Source organism: Microcaecilia unicolor, chromosome 11, assembly GCF_901765095.1.
Source record: "Microcaecilia unicolor chromosome 11, aMicUni1.1, whole genome shotgun sequence".
Taxonomy (NCBI): domain Eukaryota; kingdom Metazoa; phylum Chordata; class Amphibia; order Gymnophiona; family Siphonopidae; genus Microcaecilia; species Microcaecilia unicolor.
The window spans coordinates 169,044,627-169,067,311 of NC_044041.1; the positions used below are offsets into that span (position 1 = coordinate 169,044,627).

At 42.3% G+C, this 22,685-nt stretch overlaps 1 protein-coding gene across 1 annotated transcript in view; it reads left to right on the forward strand.

Annotated features, from left to right (window-relative positions):
* The window catches only part of TTC9B (tetratricopeptide repeat domain 9B), a 35,361-nt gene that overhangs the window by 12,230 nt on the left and 446 nt on the right, over positions 1-22,685 (forward strand). Inside the window, exons 2-4 of the mRNA XM_030219990.1 lie at positions 2,946-3,050; positions 3,198-3,653; positions 9,934-10,116. Coding sequence (XP_030075850.1) covers positions 2,946-3,050; positions 3,198-3,653; positions 9,934-10,116 — 744 coding nt within the window. The remainder of the gene's footprint in view (positions 1-2,945; positions 3,051-3,197; positions 3,654-9,933; positions 10,117-22,685) is intronic.

The window sequence follows — 22,685 nt, forward strand, 5'->3', positions numbered from 1 at the left end:
CAGGCCAATGACCCTCCAACCATGTCCCTTGAGGTTCTCTGCCTTGTAATTCCTTATCCATGCAAACAAAAATGAAGTCTCTTCTCTCAAATATTCAAAGAGAAAAACGTCCAAAACATATCTTAAAACAGTGTTTGGATAAATTTCTTCTCAAAACCTCCAAATCGGTTTCTTCGAACCCCTATTTTGAAGACGTTTGTCTATGTAACTCATCTGCAGTGCATCTAAATCACAAGAGGGTATGTTGGGGGCATTTCATGGGTGGGCTTGGGACGGTCCCAACACCTGGATGTTTTACAGCTATAATAGAACAAAATGAAAATGTCAAGGGCTAAAACTTCAATGTTTTGGTCTAGACCTGTTTTTAGAATGAATAAGGCATAAAAAGTGCCCTCAATGACCAGATGATTATGGGAGGGAATCAGGGATGACCCCTCCTCCCAACCCCCAAAGATGTGAATAACAATATTACCAGCCTCTGTCACAGCTTCAGCTGTTATAGCCAGGTCTATTAGAGAAACAGGACCTTGGAATAGTGTAGTGGTCAGTGAAGTGCCCTATAGAGAGAAGGACCCAGGCCCATATCCCACTCTACCTGTTGCACTTGTGGTAGAAAGTGTGATTTATTTATTTATTTGTTGCATTTGTATCCCACATTTTCCCACCTCTTTGCAGGCTCAATGTGGCTTACAATACATCATGAGTAGTGGATACAAGAAGATGTCAGCAATTGTTGTCTAGGGTTGGTCCAGTTCACAGAGGCAGTGGGTTTGCAAAGAATACACAATCCACACAAGTTTGGATATATATAGTATATTATGTTTGCATATATGTATAGGCTCACAGCACTTAGTACAGGTAAAAGTGTGTGTGTGTGTGTGGGGGGGGGGGGGGGGTTTAGAGAAAGAGAAGGAACAGTTAAGCCAACAGAGAGAAGGAAAGAGAGAAAAACTGCCAGCCCCAGAGCCCTGTGCTCTGGGGCTCAAGATGGTTGTGGGCAGAGGGAAAGAAATGCAAGCAGAGCTCTATGTGATCCCTCCCACACTCCTTCAAAACCTATTGTACCCATATATAGATGACCCCCTTCATCCATAAGGGATCTTGTAATGGTGTACAGTTGGCTACAGTAGGTTTTTGGTAGGTTTTGAAGGGCTCAACATCCAGTATAAGGGGGTAATGGTGAGATTTGTATCTGCGTGCATTTATATGAAGTCCACTGCAGAGCCCTCTAGGGTGCTCCATTGCTCATCTGGGGTGTCTGGCCAGTTTTCTAAAAATGCTGGTTCCTCCTATCTCCCAATGGCTTGATTTTCTATGTTTTTCACGTGGACATTTTTCCCCCAAATGGCCCAAAATATTAAACACGCAGAGCATGAAAACATCTTGCATGTGGCTATTATTGAAAAAAAAATAGACATTTTGTTGTTTTGAAAATGACCATATTTCCTATTCGAATTTGGGATGTTTAGCACAAAACAGCCAAGGTCTGACTTAAACGTATGGAAAATGCCCCCATGTGTCTGTAGAAAATTTCACATTTTTAAGTTTCAAATTGTTTTCACATTGCACATTAGATGAAATCAAGTTCTAAATTCATCTTACTCCATCATGTTGCTCTCAATGTAGGCCATTTTTCACGGGATGTATTTTCAGCAGGCAAGAACTGTAAAGCAATTTACTTGAGATTTTATCTGAAAATATAATGCATGTGTTCATTAATTCAATATTTTTATGTACCAATTAGATGTTAATATATTTGACTAAGCTAGGGTAGGCCTACCAAAATTGGCTACTGGTGCATGCATGCCACAACTGGAAACCATAAAAAATGGAAGAACACTAAATACCAGGATGGATAGAGCAAACAGTTTATTCTTTCAAAATGTACAAGTCCCAGCTCAGTATCCTCAAGACAGGCTGTGTTTCAGCATAAAAGCCTTCATCAAGAGAACACTGCTAAGTCTTCTAAACTGATTCTATGCAATGACGATGGTAATAATGACATGGAATTGATGCTGGTATGAGCTACAATATTCAAACCGGTGGTGTGCCATGCTACAACTGTCAGTAAATGCAGATGCCTGTGTATCACAGTTTCTTAAAGTGTAACTCCCACTCAAAGTGATGTCATAAAATAAAATACCTTTATTGGATCACAATCTGCGTACTCTGTCACAGTGTATGTCCACATATAAAATATTTATGAATTAGTACATGGGCACACATCTGGCATGTATGTACTAGTCATGAGTGTAACTGGTGTGTAATGTCTAAAGCATTACCTCCACATTGCTTTGGTAATTCAATGGTGAACAGGTGATTTACTCCCATTAGTGCTGAAATTAATCTGTTCCAAAATTATTATATATTTTATGTAAAATATATTCTCCATTTTTTTAAACCAATTGACATTTGACATAAGACCTGCTGGATTTTGCACATTAATCCTTCCTGTGTGGTTTCATGAGTTCTCGTTACAGCTCTATTTGTCTGACCAGCTCATGAATGTATTAGGTGAAAAGATGAAACAGAACCGAGCAGGAATAGAGAGGACACATAAAACCTTCAAAAAGAGAGCACTCTTACCATTATTTCAGCAGATGACAACCTGTTATTTGGAGGGGGAGATTGATGATAAAACAAGAAAACAACGCCTAACAACCTGCTGCACATTTAATGAGAGGGCCAAGTGCAAAAATAATTTTCCTAAGGCTTCCTGTTCGGAAAACATTTAACAACATTAAAGCTTTGCGTTTACCTTTATCAAAAGAGACGGAGATCTCCTCAAACCTTCCCTCCTCCCACTAAATCCTTGATGAAACGAAAACCTAAAGGCATGGATTAGAAAAGGTGTGTGCACAGCTGCAGGGAAGGAAACCTCATCAAACAAAATGTATGTGGATAACTGGGTTCGCTGAAATTGATAATGTTTCTGTTTATCTAAGATGCTAAAGAAAACAAATACGGACTGCAGTCTGATAGCCTTTTGTTTTTCTTCCTTTATGAACTAGTTGCAGTTGGTAATGCCGCTACCTCTGAAAAGGAGACAGGTAAGGTCAGGTCTGGGATGCTGTGAAACATACCCAGGGTGCATCGGGCGCTCTTTGTGGTGCTCATGTTGAAGCATAGAGCTCTCCGTGGTGCTGAAGCCAACTGACGGCCCTCCCCTCTCCTGCTCCTCTTTCTTTTATGCACAGCACACTGTTCCATCCAGATCATCCAGAGGAAGCAGGTTTTGAAAGTAACCCAACATGACCTGGCTGTGAAAACCATGGAAGAGACAAAAAACAGCAATGCGACCAAGAGTTGGTCCGAGGCAGGAACAAGGAACCCTGCTGCCAGAGGAGGAGGAGGAGGAGCTGGTGGTAGTGGAGGTGGTGGTTGTCAAATCAACAACCCACAGTTAGAGCTGGAGAGAAAGATTCGGGCAGCCATGGACTTTAAGGTGGAAGGTCACCGCTGCTACAAGGAAAAAAAATTCAGGGAAGCCATCGGGAAGTATCACAGAGCCCTCCTTCAACTTAAAGGGATGAATGCCGGGGAAGGCACAGCAGAGGAGGGACAGATGCTTGGAAATGGGAAGATGAATCTGACAGAGGCTCAGAAGAGGCTGGTTGAAAGCACCGAGATTGAATGCTATGACAGTCTGACTGGTGAGTATATATTTACTCATCTGTTAGAAGCTGAAAAATCAACATTACTTTACCAAAATTGCTCTAGCAATGGTTTTTGAGTGTCTGCCCTCTTTAACTCACACAGATGTCAACATTTGCTCTTAAAAGTCGTTGCAATGTTCTACTATTTGTAGTATGCTTAGAAAACTAGCTGAGCAAGTAAAGGATCAGCTGCTTGCTGTTGCTTTATATATATTTTCTCATAGAAGTAGTCTCCGTTCCAGCTTTCAGAGGTCAAATCAGACTGAAATGTTTATAGCTTTTGTTCATATACAATACTTACTGTTAAAAAGAGCATTTATACTGATATGCAAACCTAATGAATGCATCTACTACAATACATAATCTTTATTTTCTTTGGGACTGATGCACACTACTATCATTACAAATTCATCCTCAGAAGACCTCTCTCTAGCAAATGGTTTTGAAATTCATAGTATATTTATTATAAAACCTGTTTTCCAAAGCTGAGCTATAACTACAAGTGCTTTGAGGACACCACATCAGTGTTTTTATTTTTAATTTCCAGGATTTATCCCTAAAGAGATTGGTTCCTTCCTGCAACAATATAAAATAGAACTGTTTTAATTACTTAATGTTGTCATCTTATAATGCATTGTTATATGTATTTTCTTATTAGCAGGAAAGCACATAAGACAAAAGGCTGTAAATTAATTGAGGAACTAGTTGAGTGGCAGGATGCAGAAAGTGGTGGTCCATTCTGGATAAGGAGAGTTGCCCACTGGGAAACCCAGGACTCATTAGTAAAACTATTTCTATTCAATATCTTTAGTAGCAATAATGCAGAGGGCCTTATTGGCAAATGTTTGCTTGCAGATAATACAGAAACCTTTGGAAGAGGTGAAAAAAAATAAGATGACTTGAAAATAGTGGGAGAATGGCCAAGAATTAAGAAATGAGCTTTAATGCTAAAAATAATGGAAAATCATGCCCTTAGTTTGCTAAAAATCCACTAGTTATTTTATGACAAGAGCTGGAAACTACAAGAAAGAGATCCAGGACCAATCATTTCAGATGACCCGAAAGGAACTAGTTAATATATCTATGGTTGTATGAGCAGAGGTATCAGAAAGAAAAAGGAGGTGATATTGCCTGTGAATAGGTCGCTAGTGGGACCACTATGAGTGCTGTCTTCAGTTCTAAAGACTAAGCCATAGTTAGGACATTGGAAAAATGAATGCAGTTCACAGAAGGGCTTCAAAAATTATATAGGACCTGAAACACTGGCTCTACAAGAAAGGCTTGTTGCATAAAAAATATACTTGCTGGATGAAAAATGGGAAAGGAGATGGATGTGATGGAAAATTTTGAATATTAGAGAGGCTTCCATAAATCATAAGGAGAAATTCTCCATAGTTATCTTGTTACTTTGGGTGAGAACTTTCTCTTTACATTGCCTTATTATACTTAGCATTAATAAATGCAAAGACCGGGAACAAAAAGGCATCATGATATAGTAGAACCCAGTATGGTGATAAAATTCAAATGTGCTTGGGACAGATGTGGGTGGCATTTTAGAACGGATGTTCAGATTGGAACTGAAATGGCCAGGTCAGGACATCTCAAGTTCCACAGATATGTTAGAACAGGGTCTGCCATTGTAGTGCCTGTTCTAAAATACAAGGAGACATGGATGTTTATGTACTGGTTACATGTGGCATGTGCATCCATTTTTAGAAGAAAAATGTCTAAGGCCCCCTTTGACAAAGCAGTGCTAGCGGCTGTTGGTGCAATAATGCTGACACAGTCCATTCACATTGAATGGGCTGTGTCGGCATTGTTGTGTGGTAGCCGTTAGTACAGCTTTGTAAAAGAGGGCCTAAAATATCACCAGCTCAAAATGGATACAGTCTTGTTTAGCCAATCTTCAGTATTCTGACCATCCGCCATATCCAACAGACCCCCACCCCACCCTGTGACATCTTTGTTTTAGAACAATTTTTAAAAATTGGGAACTCTGTGCCTTTGTTTATGCATTGTTGGAGGGGTTTATGGAGTGTTTTCTGTATTATCTGACTTTTCAGTTATCAGACAATGGGTCAGTCCTGTTTAGGTTGGATAATTGAGACTGTATAATATTTATTTATTTGTTGCATTTGTATCCCACATTTTCCCACCTATTTGCAGGCTCAATGTGGCTTACATAATACCATAGAGGCAGTCGCCATTTCCGGTAGTGAAACAAATACAGAGAGTTGTAGTAGACAAATAAGGTTCATGTGTTATAGGCACATTGGGGAATCGTAGAGCGGAAGAGTTGCGTAGAGTCTGTTACGAGCTTTGGTTTCATTGTGTTGCGAGGTTTAGGCACTTATATTTGATATACCACCCTTTAAAAAATTACAACAGAATGGTTTATGTTGTTAAAATTATGTTACATTACAAATATTCTTGCATCCTGCAAATACCATGAGGTTCTATGCGGATAACATTTCAAGAAAACCAGGCAAAACCCTGGGATTGTATAACCAATAGTAAATCAAAAAAACAAGACTATCTATAAATATTTCTTTAAAATTGATATTTTTAAATCCTTTCTAAACATTTTGTAGTTTCTTCTAAGCCCAACAGAAAGTGCATTCCGTAACACTGGAGCCTAGTACATAAAACCCATTAAAAAGACAGAACTAAAATCTATACTCTTAGGGTCCAGGAAGTGAAACTGCATAGAATCATGTAAAATTCTGTCTCTTGTTGACATATGAATCAGGCCCATCATAAAGGCAGGTGCAAAACCATACAATATTTTTAAAATTGTAATACAAACTTTAAAATATACCTGAGTTTCTGTAGGGAGCCAAAGCAGTTCCACCAATAGTGGAGTAACCCTATCAAACTTATGGGCTGAAAATATTACCACCTTCCCCCATTTATAAAGCTACGTGCTAATGCCAACACAACCCATTCACTCTGGGCTGTGTTGGCATTACCGCGTGGCTTTATAAATGGGGGGGGGGGGGGGTAAATGAGTTGCTGTATTCTGAATTGTTTGTATTTTCTTAATCAAATTCTTGTGATTTCCTATAAGACATCATATTGTGTCTGTCATTTTATGCATGTTTTGTAATGTAAGCTGCTTAGGTTTAAGCATGTTAATTTTTTTTTATAAATATTATAATCAATTAGCAATAGCAGTAAACTGTGTACCACTAAATGGACCACTGTAGAATCTAATAAACTGCAAATTTGCCTCAACTTTTTCAGTTAAAAAAACCAATTTCATTACTAAAGCATAAACCTTAGGTTCAAGGCTGAACGAACTATTAAATAATATTCCCAAAACTGTAATATTATTTTCAAATTTAAATTGTGAGTCAGCTAATTTATAAATATTATAAAACATGAAAAGGAGTTAAGAAAGGAATTCCAAATCTCAGCAGAAATTTAAATAGAGAGTACAAAAGAAGCTGCTACTGATGCTCACTGTAGTGTCCTCCCCCCCCCCCCCCCCCCCACCAACACCGAAGTCAAAAAGTGACCCACACCATCCACCTCTGAACAGTCTAAGTAACACAAGCCTGATGAAATAAAAAAATATTTTTTGGGGCTACTTTGAATTTTGAAAAGGAAAGCTCAGCGCACAATGTCAGCAGTAGAGGATTGTAAAACACAGGAGCAGAAGAGAGGAAAGCACGCTGGCTTGTAGACTCAAGATGAGTCAGATAAACTGGAGGAATATGAAGTTGGCTGTCGTGAAGAGAGCACAGTGTTCTTGGTTGGGTGTGAAGAGTGATGATGGAGACTATTCAGTATCTTATGTGTCAGCGTAAGGATCGTATAAAGAATATGGTAAAGAATAAGCAGCCAATAATGCTTCAGGAAAAGAGGAGTAATGTGATCAAATTGTAGAATAGCAACGTAAACCTTTGTGCCTGCACACATAAATGCTTATCTTGGTCATTCTAGAAACATAAATGATTAGTTTTCCTGACATTGTCACAGAGCCCAGTATCCCTTGACAGTTTGGCTTTTGAGGGGACATCAAACACTAGAGGATTAAGGAGGTGATCTCCCCTAGTCCCTTTAGTGGAGCACTGCTCAATAGGAGCATTCTTCTGAAACCTAGATGTCCTAGGTAGCAGGTATAAATCTCAATGTTGTTCTGTTAGGACATAGATGTTCATTTCCCTTCTGAAATGGGGAATAAAGGTTAATTTTGCAGGCTTGCCCTAGTCCCACCCCAAAACATGTCCAGACCATGTCCCCTTGCCATTTGAATGTTCTTCAGTTTTAAACATGTGCATCCTGGATTTGTAAATCGGAACTTAGCCATATATGCAAGAAAACCTTTTAGGGCCTGTTATTCAAAAGGATTTAGCTGGCTGCTGACCAGTTAAATTGCTTGGTCAGGGTTAGCCGCTAATATTAAGTGGTATTTAACCACCTAAGTGCAGCTGAATATCATGGTTAGCACGGGCGAAGTCAGCATTTGGCCACTTAAGTGCTGAGATTCCGTGGCCAGGGCTACTGCATAAATGGGGCCACAAAAGTCTGTCCTATTTTTATGTGGTAACCCCTGTCGGCTTAAATGATGAATATTGACTAAGCGGCTATGTGTTGGCCAGCTTAAAAATAACTGGATATTCATAACTGAAGCCTGCATAGGTCCTGGATTTGCATATCTGGGAATAACACCATCAGCAATGAGCAAAACGCTCACTGCCAAATTCTAATCCCTTTAGTGTCAGTTTATGCACATCTAAAACGCAGTGGGCAAAATTGAAAGGAGATAATTTTAAGGGCAACAAACTTGTTAGGAAAGTAAATAAAAATAAGAAGAAAAGGAGGCTGCTATGGTTTTCACAAGAAGTAGCTGAAAAGATAAGGAAAAAAATGGTTGGCCTTCATAAAGTACAAGAGACCACAGAAAGAGGAAGACAGGCAACAATATCTGGAACAACTAAGAAAAACTAGTAAAGAAGTCAGGAAAGCAAACATGCAAATGTAAAAAAAAAAAAAAAGCCAGTACAGTAAAATGGGGAATAAGACTTTTTTTTTTTTTTTTTTAGATATGTTACTGATAAGAGACAGTGCAAAAGTGACATTATGAGACTCAAGGATGAAGGGGAGGAATATATAAAAGCTGAGCAGGATAAAGCAGAATTGCGTAACAAATATTTTGAAAGCAAACACAAATTGGAACTGAAGTGAGGTAGACTTCAAATAACTTTCAGAAGACTGTGTTTGTGATGACCTAGCTAAAATAAAGTCGGACGAAACAGATGGGGCTGGATGGGATACATCCCAAAGTCTTGAAAGAATTTCAGAAATTCTGTTGGGCAATTGTGGTTACTCTCTGTAAAAGCAAGAGTAGGGAGGGGATTGGGATCTATAGGCTCCTTAGTAAATTAATGAAAATGCAGTTAAAAAAGAGGATTGTGGGGTTTCTGGAATCCAGTGGATTACAGGACCTGAGGCAGCATGCAAGAGGTTGGTCTTGTCAGACAAATCTGGTTAATTTCTTTCACTGGGTGTGATGTACTTAAATTTCATCAAAGCTTTTGACATGGTTCCATGCAGCCAACTAATATATAAACTGAGTGTCCTTGTTATGGGCCCTAAAGATACCGACTGAGTTAAAAACTGGTTGACTGGGAGGCAAGAAAAAGGGTAGACATAAATGGAGTTCACTTAAAGGATACAGCCACCACCAGTGGTGTGCTGCTGTGTTGGATCCTTGGTCCCGTTCATTTTAATAGATTCATAAGAGATATTGTGTAAAAGCTGTCAGCAAAGGTTTACCTCTTTTGTGGATGATACCAAAATCTGCTACAGGGTATAGACACTCTGGAATGTGTGGATAACATGAGGAGGGGTATAGTGAAGCTCTTTGAAATGCTATCTCTGAATTGAGGGGACATAAGAGTAGCCATACTGGGTCACACCAAGGTCATCCAGCCCAGTATCCTGTTTTCCAAACAGTGGCCAAGCCAGGTCACAAGTACCTGGCAGAAACCCAAATCGTGGCAACACTCCAAACTAGAAAGTGAAAAGTAATAGACTCAGGAGTAATCTAAGGAAATACTTGTTTATGGGAAGGGTGGTATCTGAATTCAAGAAAGAACAGACAAGCACAGAGGCTCTCTAAAGAAGAGGAAGGGATAATAGAGGTTAGTGGTTGGTATGGATGGGCAGACTAGATAGGCCATAGGGTCTTTATCTGACATCATTTTCTTTGTTTCTCTGATTTTGGCTTTACCACTGTACCCTTTGATGACCTGTTTTGCTATTCTAACAGCCTGTTTGCTTCAGTCAGAACTTGTAAACTATGAACGTGTCCGAGAGTACTGCCTCAAGGTGCTAGAGAAGCAGAAAAGAAACTTCAAAGCTGCATACCGGGCCGGGATTGCCTTTTATCACCTGGGAAATTATGAGAGTGCCCTGCACTACCTGAAGGAAGCAGAAAGCCAGGAGCCCAGAGGTAAGAAGGGAGCAACTCATTCTCAGCCCAATGCTGCCCCTGGCCCATCAGTTCATGACAGGCTAGCTAGACCCTTTCATTTTTGATGAAAGCGTCCCATTCAAATATAAATACAGTGTTGGTTCTCAACTCTGTTCCTCACAGGCTCTGTATAAGGCCTGGTTTTCAGGATGGCCACATGTTGCAGATGAACATGGCTTATGCAAGGACCATTCATATTCATCACAGTCATATCTTAAAAATTATATCATTGTAGGAGCCATGAGGAATGGAAATGAGAACCCCCTGAAGTAAAATAAGGACATGAGAATTGAAATTAGAACTAGCTCCATACTGGATGGAAACCATGTAGACTTCATCCATCCCAAGTGCACACATCAGGGGTGAAGGTAATTGAAAACAGTAACACCCCTCCAAAACCATCCAAACAAAATCATTAAAAGCTCCTCTGAGGGCCAACCTTAAGCAGGGGAAACAGGGGAGGCCACACAAGGTCCTACGCTCCTAGAGGCCCTGCACTTAACTGAGTCAGCTTTGCAAGTGGTGGCTGACCAAAAGTTAAAGCTTTTTTTCCCTTTGCATCTCTGTCTCCCTCTTCCTTCATACTTCCCACTCTATAGTCCTCCCACTGCACCAGCGGCCAGCCCTTACATCTCCTCTATCTCACTTCCCCTGCGCTTCTCAGAAGGATAGCACCGTTTATTGTTTTTTTTCGGTCCAGGGGTCCTTTTAGGAAGCGTCAGCACGTGTTTTTGACATGCGTTGAGGCCCCATTTTAATGCAGCAGGTAAAAGGTTGTCTGTTTTTCTGGAAAAGAAATGGCCATGCGGTAAGTTAACCACTTGCCGCTCAACCATTTCGGGGGGAGCACTTGCCGTCAACCATCGAGGTAGCAGTAAGGGCTCCCATGCTAACCCAGTGGTAACCGGACTGTGTGCGGCACTGGCTGATTACCACCGGTAACCACCAGCGCGACAAAAATAGAAATTGTTATAGCACCAGAAATGGCACGTGTTGGGGGTGGGAACTACTGCTGGGCTCCTGCAGTAGCCCAGCAGTATTTTTAGATTTGCGCATGGCAAGCCTGTTGCTGTGCACCAACCCTTTAGAAAAAGGGCCCATAAGATTACAATAGTAGTTGGTGATTAAAGAATTTTGTTTAAATAATAAATCAATCCCTGATATCTCATCTGTCCCAGGTGAGAGGCCCCTACTTAAACTGGTCCGCACAGGGCCCTGCAATTACTAAGGCTGGTCCTGGCTCCTGTGTACCAAGAGGGAGCACCAGGGCCGCTGAGAGACTCGGCTGGGCCCGGGGCAAGGCCGCCCCGCTTCCGCCCCCGTCGCTCCCCCTGCCGCTCCCTGCCGCTGCTGCCCCCCCCCCCCCCGTTGCTCCCCCTGCCCCTGCAGTCCACGGTCTCACCTGCCTGCCTCCACGGCTCCAGGCCCCCTGCATTCAAGGTGGCAGTCGCAGATTGCCTCTTTTCTGGCCTTCCCTCCCTGTGTCCCGCCCTCGTCTGATGTAACTTCCGGTTTCCGCGAGGATGGGACACGGAGGGAAGGCCGGAAGGGAGGTGATCTGTGACTGCTGCTTCGAATGCAGGGGGCCCAGAGCCGAGGAGGCAGGCAGGTGAGATCGGGAACTGCAGCGCCGGTGGCCTGACCCCGGTGCCGGCCCCCCCCCTTGGAGGCCCGGGCCCGGGGAATTTTGTCCCCCCTCCCCTGCCCTCCCCTCTCAGCGGCCCTGGGGAGCACTAGAGAGTACTAATGACATTGGACACTTTACCAGTATCTAGCATGTTGCCTGGGTTTTGATGCTTTTCCATAGAAATTTTTGGTACTTCCATATCTGCTCAGTACTCATGAGATCTTTCACCCTAAAATTATGGAATCTAAATGAATCTGAAAAACTGGGCAGACCCGATTTATTACTGAGTGCTGGATAAGTCCAGCTATCCATCTGGTCTACACTACACTAACTACACTTCCAATGAAAAAGTTCCTTGTACTCCAGGCTTTCTTGGCTGAAATTAATTCCTTGCCGGCAGATTTTTTAAGAGGCTTTGGTTGGTGGAAAACTAGATTTTGCTATAAATGAGAAACTTGATGGTGTGGGACCCTGGGTGAAAGAGTGTAAGTGAGTGATTATAAAGGATCGTTAGATGTCAGGGCAAAAAGTGTTCTGCTTGGCCTTGAACCAGACTCTGCTCGGTAAACAGACAGAGAGTGCTTTACTGGCAGACTCAGGCAGATGTTTCATAGAAACTTGGCACACTATCTGTTAGTGGCCTTGCCTAGGGACAGATCACAAGTCTGTGGGCCCCTGGGCCTACTGGGACCTCCCGTCCCTTCTGAGCTGCAACTGCCAAGTAAATAGTTTTACTATCCATCACACAAGGAACACAATATATGAGCATTAAAAAATGGTAAACATCAGGGTTTCTGCAGAGTTTATAAATAGATTTATCACATTCCTGAAAAACACAACCACTGGACTGTTCAGGCAGGCTGTTATGCAAAGCCTGCCTTGATAATGAGAAGGACTCCCCAGACCTTTGGGCACCTGAGCTTGGCTCCTGTAGGCCTGTGCAGGGATGTGTCCTTGATCTTGTCCAAGAAGACACTGATGGGTCCTCAGGACTTCAGTAGTGGACTCTGGGAACACTCCAGTATTGTTACAACCACTGAAAAATAGAAGATTGGAGGACTATTTATCCTAAACAAATAACAATATAAAACCTCCAAAACAATAAATATAGCAGCAATTCAAAGGCAAAAACAAAGCTCAAACACAGTAATAACTGTGCTGAATGCTGAAGATACATGAAATACGCGAGTGTTGTTGGGTGTGATTCTAAATCCTTTATTGTCTATCCAGGACCAAGTATTGAATGTGGTTAGATTAGCATTTTTCCAGTTTAACTTACTGGTTAGATTAAAACCAATGTTATTAAAATGTGATTTTTGGTCAGTGGTACAGAGTTTGGTGGTTTCTCGGATTGATTTCTGCAATGCATCTGGGTTTGACTAATCTAAGATGCAGGCTTTGCAGATGACACAGAATGCATCTGCTCGACTGTTAGCAGGTACGTCTCGGTTTGAACATGTATCTCCAATTCTTTGGTCATTGCATTGGTCACCCGTTCACTCCCAAGTGTAATATAAGGTGGCACGTTTGATCCACCAAGTATAGTACTCTGAATGTGTTCCTTGGTATCTTCAAGAGGTGGTTCATGTGTACCATCCTGTGAGGTCCTTGCGATCTGAAAATGTGATGGTTTTAACAAATGCTAAATTACATACTGTAAGATATTCTGGTACTCGGAATGCAGCTTTTCGATTGCAGGCCCTCAACTTTGGAGCAATTTACCAGGCTATTAAGATTGGGTAGTGTCAGGGACCAATTTTGCAAACAATTGAAGACATATCTGTTTGTGCATCCATGAAGCTGACACTTGTGTTTCATTTAAGATTGGAGAATTTTCATCTGTTTGTGGTGGAGTAGCCTAATGGTTAGTGTAGCAGGCTTTGATCCTGGCGAACAATTTTCACTTCAGCTCCTTGTGACCTCAGGCAAGTCACTTAATCCTCCGTTGCCCTAGGTACATAAACTTAGATTGTGAGCCCCCTAGGGACAGAGAGTGTGTACAGCACTGCGTACATCTAGTAGCACTATAGAAATGATTAGTAGTAGTAGTAATTTTTATTAGATATTATCTGTTAGGATTTTATGTATGTTGCTATGTGATCCGCTTAGTTGTAGGTGCATAAGTACATAAGCACTGCCACGCTGGGAAAAGACCAAAGGTCCATCAAGCCCAGCACTCTGTCTCCGACAGCGGCCAATCCAGGCCCCAAAAACCTGGCAAAAACCCCAAATTTAATAATGATCAATGGACTTTTCCTTCAGGAATCTGTCCAGACCCCCTTTAAACTCAGCAAGGCCTTCTCTGGCAATGAGTTCCAGAGTCTAACAACGCGCCGAGTAAAGAAAAACTTTCTCCGATATGCTGATTAACTACTGTAAATGTGGTTAAGCCATGAAACGTTGGCCATTGTTGGGTGGACCCATGACACAAACTGAAAGCTAAGTCCTTGGATTGAGGTGATAAAGAATACATTTAAATGTCTATCGAGAGTTTCTTTTTCCTACACCAATGATTGAATGTTGATAAGCACTCTTGGTGCTATGAGAAATTCTGAGGCTTTTTCCTCTCAATGGGATATTCCTGTCTTTTTGAACTTTTACCTTTGAATTGCTGCTATATAACTCCCCAATATTTCCAGTAACTTAGGAGCCCTTTTACTAAGCCGCATAGCACCTACGCGTGCCCAACACGCATCAATTTTGAGTTACCGCCTAACTACCGCGTGACACTTGTGGTAATTTCATTTTTGACGTGCATCCGCTACGCGCACTGAAAAATAATTTGTATTTTCTGGTATGCAGCAAAAACCGAGCGGTAATCATCATTCTACGTGCGTAGACAATTACCGCGTGAGACCTTACCACTAAGTCAATGGCTGGCGGTAAGGTCTCAGACCCAAAATGGACAGGCGATAATTTTTATTTTGCCGCATGTCCATTTTCAGCAAAAAGTTTAAGAAGGCCTTTTTTACAGGCATGCTGAAAAATGGATCTGCGTGCGCCCAAAACACGCGCCTAGACTAGCACAGCCCATTTTTTGACACACCTTAGTAAAAGGGCCCCTCAGTGGCTTGGAGGCTAAAGCTGTTGTAGACTTAGTGGAGATCTGTGAATTCTTATAACCTGTGATCTCCAGGTTAAGCACTGTGTTAAAATCTAATGTAATGTGCTGAAGTGTTGTCCAGGTGTGCACCAAGATGAACCAGTCAAGCAAGAAATAAAACAGAAGGAAACATCTCAAAGAACCAAAACAGACTTTAATACCTGATGGGTCAGCTAGTGTCCATGGCACAGAAAATACAGACTTGACACAGCTATGTTTCAGTGACCAATGCCTGCATCAGGAGTCATGCAATTCTAGAGAAAATGCATGTTGCTGACAAAACGAGGTGGAGACATTGATGAAAAGACAAGTCTTGCATTTCCCTTACAGACAAATTATCACATACATAAGTACATAAGTATTGCCATACTGGGAAAGACCAAAGGTCCATCGAGCCCAGCATCCTGTTTGCAAAAGTGGCCAATCCAGGTCACAAATACCCTGCAAGATCCCAAAAATGTACAAAACATTTTATACTGCTTATCCCAGAAATAGTGGATTTTCCCCAAGTCCATTTAATAACGGTCTATGGACTTTTCCTCTAGGAAGCCATCCAAACCTTTTTAAAACTCCGCTAAGCTAACCGCCTTTACCACATTCTCTGGCAACAAATTCCAGAGTTTAATTACACGTTGAGTGAAGAAAATTTTCTCCGATTCGTTTTAAATTTACTACATTGTACTACAGCAATTCAAGTATGTTGAACCCCGTGGTTCATCTTGTTGCTCTCTGTCGTTTTTTTTCCTTCTCCTGTATACCACCGTCCAGGTAAGCAGTTAGGGAGCGATTCTACCATTGGCACCTCAAGATAGGTGCCTCGGTGCCTTGCACTGAGCACCAATTCTGTAATGGCATCTTGGCACCAAGACTATATTAGAATAGTACTGTATGTCAACATTGATAGAGTATTGCTGCAGTTTCGCTGATTTTCATGAAATCCACAGTTTGCTTGAGTATTTGTTGGTTTCTTCATACCACTGTGTTCATTTGTTTATACCCCTCGTGCATTGTTTACATGAAATTGTGTATACTAGTGCTTCCCAAATCTGATACTGAAGGCACCCCAGCCAGTCAGTTTTTCGAGATACCTGCAATGAATATTCACGAGAGAGATTTGCATGCAGTGGAGGCAGTGCATTAAATATCTCTCATGAATATTCATTGTGGATATCTCCAAAACCTGACTGACTGACGGGTGCCTTCAGGATCAGGTTTGGGAACCACTGGTGTATTCGTTTAGATTGATTTTGTTGACATCTGAGGGAGGCACTTCTGCACCAAAACGCAGACCTGCGTCGAGTCCCACTAATAACATTTTTATTTTCTCACCCTTGAGTTGGAATTGGATTGGTCCTCTCCTACTTTTTCTTCTGTTTGGCACTGACACACCTACATTTAGGCATGCCCGCTTGCCCTAGGTCTATGGCTGTCATAAGTTGGCGCATCTAAGTATGCCATGCAGTGTTTGTTTGTTTATTTTATATTTATTTTAAAAACGTATCATCTGCCTACAACCTAAGCAGATGACAAAAAGCATACATAATAGAAACATCAAAAACACATATTAAAAAAACAACAAAAATCTCACCATTATTCATCCTTTTTATTTTTGTAAAATGCCAGCTAATAGAAAGGAGAAAAAAATACGTTTTAATGCATGTACAAAAAAGTGTTTTTTTTTTCAAGAGCTTCTTAAAATGCGCAGTACCTTGACATAATCGCAAAGCATTCCATAAAAGTGGACCAGCCTCTGAAAAGGCCACCGCACAGTCCCCACTGCTGATTGTGGGAAGTAATGTTCCTTTTCATTCTACTGTGAAGATCCCGGGTGTCACTCTGGATCAAAATTTGAACTTCAGGACTTAGATCTCTTGCATTATACAACGTAGTGTTTACAAACTTAAGATGATCTATTCAGTTCATAGCCTTTTTTTTTTATTTCTCTCTCGGTCCTTCATGCTTTGATCCACTCCTTTGTAATTAATCAGCAGCGGTCTACGTCAAACTGATATTAGACGTCTTCAGACAGTCCAAAACCTGGCAATCAAACTGCTGACTCCTAAACATTTGATCATGTTACACCTCTGTTATGTGATGAGCATTGCCTTTCTGTTAGCTACAGGATAACCTTTAAGATTCAGGTACCCCGCGTTAACTTTCAAGCCTCCTAGTTCCATATGTCCCCTCCCCCCCCCCCCCCCCAAAAAAAGAACATTGGCACAAAATCAAGAGCAAATCAAATAAAAAAACCAGACAGTCCAGCAGTGGCGTTCCTGGGGGGGGGGGGGGGGGCGGTGGGTGCGGTCCGCCCTGTGTGCACGCCGCTGGGGGAGGGTGCCACATGCCTGTCGGCTCTGCTCGTTCCGTGCTCCCTCTGGTTACATCCTGTTCCGGGGCAGAGAAGAAGCATGGAACAATGGAGGACAGGCGCGCACGGCACCCCCCCAGCGGTGTGCACCCGGCGGGGGGTGTCCTTTCGCTGGGGGGGGGGTCCGCGCTGCATCGGGGGGGGCGCTGCACCCAGGGGGTGGGGCGCATCGGCGATCCGCCCCGGGTGCCAGCCCCCATAGGAACGCCACTGCCTCAAACTACAGGCCAGTTTCAAACCTTCCATTCTTTTCTAAAGTTCTAGAAAAACTGGTTCTCCTTCAATTCACTACTTTTATCAATTCTACATTTAGGGGTCCTTTTACTAAGGTGTGCCAAAAAATGGCATGCTCTTGTGTAGATGCATGTAATAGATGCATGCAGGTCCATTTTCAGTGCACCTGCAAAAAAGGCCTTTCTTTTGGGACAAAAATGGACATGCGGCAAAATTAAAATTGACATGCGTCCATTTTGGGTCTTAGACCTTACCGCCACCCATTGACCTAGCAGTAAAGTCTCACACGTTAACCAGGTGGTAATGGTCTACACACGTACAATGCCGATTACTGCCCGGTTAGCACCGCACAAGGGAAAATTTCCAGCACACTTAGAGGGGCATAATCGAAAGGGATGCCCAAATTTTGCTGAGGACATGCTCACAAAATGTCCCGGCAAAGGGGCGTGGAAACCCGTATTATCGAAACAAGATGGGTGTTCATCTTTCATTTCAATAATACAGTCGGGGACGCCCAAATCTTGAAATTTAGGTCATCCTTAGAGATGGTCAGTGATAATGGAAACCAAGGATGCCCATCTCAGAAACGACCAAATCCAAGCCCTTTGGTCGTGGGAGGAGGCAGTATTCATAGTGCACTGGTCCCCCTGACATGCCAGGACAGCAACCGGGCACCCTAGGGGGCACTGCAGTGGACTTCATAAATTGCTCCCAGGTACATAGCTCCCTTACCTTGTGTGCTGAGCCCCCCAACCCCCCCCCAAAACCCACTACCCACAACTGTACACTACTACCATAGCCCTTATGGGTGAAGGGGGGCACCTAGATGTGGGTACAGTGGGTTTGTGGTGGGTTTTGGAGGGCTCACATTGTAACAGGTAGGGGGGGCCTGGGTCCGCCTGGCTGAAGTGCACTGCACCCACTAAAACTGCTCCAGGGACCTGCATACTGCTGTGATGGACCTGAGTATGACATTTGAGGCTGGCACAAAATATTTTTAAAGATGTTTTTTGAGGGTGGGAGGTGGTTAGTGACCACTGGGGGGTAAGGGGAGGTCATCCCCGATTCCCTCCAGTGGTCATCTGGTCAGTTTGAGCACCTTTTTGTGCCTTGGTCGTAAGAAAAACAAGACTGGGTAAAGTCGTCCAAGTGTTCGTCAGGGACACCCTTTTTTTCCATTATTGGTTGAGGACGCCCATGTGTTAGGCACGCCCAAGTCCCGCCTTCGCTACGCCTTCGACATGCCCCCCTGGGAACTTTGGTCATCCCCATGACGGAAAGCAGTTGGGGACGCTCAAAATCAGCTTTCGATTATGCCAATTTGGGCGACCCTGTGAAAAGGACGCCCATCTTCTGATTTGTGTCAAAAGATGGGTGTCCTCTTTTGAAAATAAGCCTGATAGGGCCCCTTATTCTTCATCCCTTCCAAGCCGGCTTTAGGAGACAGCACAGCTCTGAGACTTTACTGGTCACTCTACATGACACTATTCGTACAGCCTTGGATCAACGTTATTCTATAGTGATAGTCTCTTTGGATTTGCCATCTGCCTTTGACCTAATAAACCATGACCTTTTTCTCTCACGTCTTCAATCTATTGGAATTTCAGGTATGGTTTTACAGTGGTTCAAGAGTTATCTGTTGGGTCATTCTTTCCAAATCATTTATCATCAATCTTGTTCTGATAAATTTCCAGTGATCTCAGGTGTCCCACAAAGCTCTGTTCATGCACCCACACTATTGCACCACTTCTCATTCTTTTACAGTCCAGTGGTTGTCTCCCTTTCTGTTATGCGGATGATATACAAATCTTATTCCGTATCCCACCCCTCAATCTGATATAACTCAGCTAAATGTCTTTCTTCAGTCTGGTTACATGAACACTGTTTATTCTTGAATACTAAGAAATGCAAAGCAATTTATTTCCCTATTATTGACCAGCATCACCTTAACTTTAAGGAATCCGTGAAAATTTGGGGGTGGTCTTTGATTTTATTTTTGTTACATTTGTACCCTGTGCTTTCCCACTCATGGCAGGCTCAATGCAGCTTATATGGGGCAATGGAGGGTTAAGTGACTTGCCCAGAGTCACAAGGAGCTGTGCTTGTAGTGGGAATTGAACTCAGTTCCCCAGGACCAAAGTCCACCACCCTAACCACTAGGCCACTCCTCCACTCCATCTTACCTTCAAGGATAAAATAAATTCAGTTCTTAGAGCTTCTTTTTACACACTACACGTAATTCAGGCTATCTGTTCATTTTTCTCTTTCTCCTCCGTCCGCACTTTACTTCTTTTTTAGTTATTATTACACATTTGGATTATTGTAATTCCCTTTATGCTGGTTTGCCTCTATCTTCTTTTAAATGCTTACAATTAATTCAGTTTACTGCTGCCCGTCTGCTCCATAGGTCAACACAATTCAATCTTGTTACTCCTTTATGGCGTACTGAACACTGGCTTCCACTTGTCTCACGCATTCAATTCAAATTACACTCACTGTTTTTTAAATCACAACTGCCTAATGGGCCTGATTATCTGTCTCGTCTTTTAATCCCCTATGTACGTCCTTGGGCCCTTCGTTCCATGAGTGCTGGTTTACTTCAAATTCCACCCCCATCTAGAATTAGACTTGACATTACTCGCACCACCGCCATAAGTTACACAGGACCAAAACTTTGGAACTCTATTCCTGTCTATATTAGATCTGAGACATCTTTCACTAAATTTTAAACTGCTATTACCTTTTCTCCTTGATATATCCTCCACCTCCTTGATTGTCTCTGTGCCTGAATGTACGTGTTTTCCCCTCCCCTGGCTCAGCGTGATTATGATTAGTATTTTGTAAACCGCTCAGAAGCCAGAGCTTCTCAAGAACGGTACTTAAGGGAAATTGCCAAGTGTTTTATGGCCCACCAAATAAATTTCCAGGCTCTTAAGGAGATAACAGGGTTCTTATAATAAAAAATCCATAAATCTCAAACAAAGGAATAGGTTTTGTAAAGACCTGGGAATACTGAGGCTATGCATTTTAAAGAGAACCATATCCATATTTACCCAGATTGCAGCTTTAAAATTGCTCTTTATACTGAACCTCAGAGGAATATGCCAGATGAAAAAAATTGATTTAGACAACCACAAATGTCCCGTCCTAGACTTTAAAAGCTCTCACTACTTATAACTTAGGACCGTCCACCACTAGTTGTTTATGTCTTCACACCAGGTCCTATCAGGGGGGAATCCCCTCTGCCCCCCACTGCCTGCTTCTTCCTGTCCTCAAGAACAGGGATCTCCTGTTCTCCATCCTGGGGTGTCTTTTCCCTTTGGGATATCACCACAGTCACTCCTCCTCCTCCTCCCCTTCTGGGAGTGGGTCATTAGTTGACACTTCTGCTTAATTCCACTGTTAATTCCACTTCTTGAGCACTGCAATCCCCCCTTATTCCCCTGGGTCTTGGTAGGAGGTCATGGAACCAAAGATTCCTTTACTCTTAAATTCCCTTTTAATCTCCCTCTCGCCCTGCCCCTTTATCTTGAGCTGTATTGAAACTCTCCCTGGGCTCCTTCCTCTGCAGTCCTACCCCCAGCAACAGTGGCTGTCACAGGAGGCCCCCCTCTGACCCCCTGCTAGTTACTCATGACACAAAGGAAATTTGCAATCCTGAAATCCATCAGAGAGAGAATTTCCTGTGTGTTATAAGTGTAATGGAAGTTTCTGAATTAAATCCCCCAAAGGCCACACAAACATATTAAGTAAGTTTGGTGAAACCACTGAGCTCTGGGACACTTTACAAGAAGTGGACCAAAGACTAGGAATAAACTCATCCACCATATGTTGGAGATGGTCGAAAGAGTGTCTCCTTCGTCTGGTTGTTGGTTTCCTATGCTCCCCAGTTATTACCCATCAGTTCTTGTGACGTTGTTAGAATCTGTGTAATCATATATTCTATTTCTGTCTATTGCTGTGAACAACTCAGTAAATTGAAGCAGTGATTTCTGAGGGACATTGGTTGTATCTTCTTTTGAAAGGAAGAGTGTTATTCCTGTTATTAACCATTGTAGTGATAATTCTGGCTGTTCAGTGTTTGAGTTACTTATAAAGTACTCACACTACAACTATATTATCAATTTTTACAAAATATTCTTTAATTTTTTTTATATATCATATGGATATGTTCATATTTCCTATCTAACAACAAGTAACCTCAGTACTCCTTGCATACTAGTCCAACACCCGCTCACATTCGCTCTTATCTACCATATTCATTTATTCCATCTCACCATTGTTCTTGATCATTACAGTGTTAGATATTATATTCAGAGTGGCCTAGTAGTTAGGGTGGTGGACTTTGGTCCTGGGGAACTGAGGAACTGAGTTCAATTCCCACTTCAGGCACAGGCAGCTCCTTGTGACTCTGGGCAAGTCACTTAACCCTCCACTGCCCCATGTAAGCTGCATTGACCCTGTCATGAGTGGGAAAGCGCAAGGTACAAATGTAACAAAAATAAAATATTCAATTAGATACGTTCACCAATGTCCATGCAGAGTCCTCGACTCTGCATCATGTGTTACTATGACACACAGTAGTCCATATCCTCTAAGTGTCACTGACCATCATATATTCAATGTAATGATCGATGTTATAAACACGTGAGTAGGGAAGATTTTACTCTCCTTCTCCTGACAAAGCCGTAGCGTTATGCTAGAGTAAGGCTGCTGAAGAAACCACCAGTGCGTCAACCTTCAATATGTTCTTAACTCATCCTGGTCCTCAATGCAAGACCGCATTTCTTCAAATTCTTCCTCAGGAGAACCAAATCATGCAATCTGTAAATACACATACACCAAACTCTAACCTTAACATATCCTACTAGCATATATATTTCTCTATTTCCTTACATATATCCTTAATCAGTTTCAAATCCATAATTAGCTGCTTACCCATGGGACTGCTCACCAAGCTGGAGTTAACGGAAGTGCCGTCAAACCGTAATACCGTATGCTGCAATACACGATTTAAATAGCCACCAGACACCCCGCCCCTGTATTGACATCATCTGACTTTACAACCATTCAACCTCTGAATTTAAACCCCAAGGGGCTATGGTGTTCCACTGGAATATGTATCGTTGTTCTAGATTGGCCACTGTTACAAACAGGATGCTGGGCTTGATGGACCTTTGATCTGTCCCAGTATGGCAATACTTATGTACAGTATA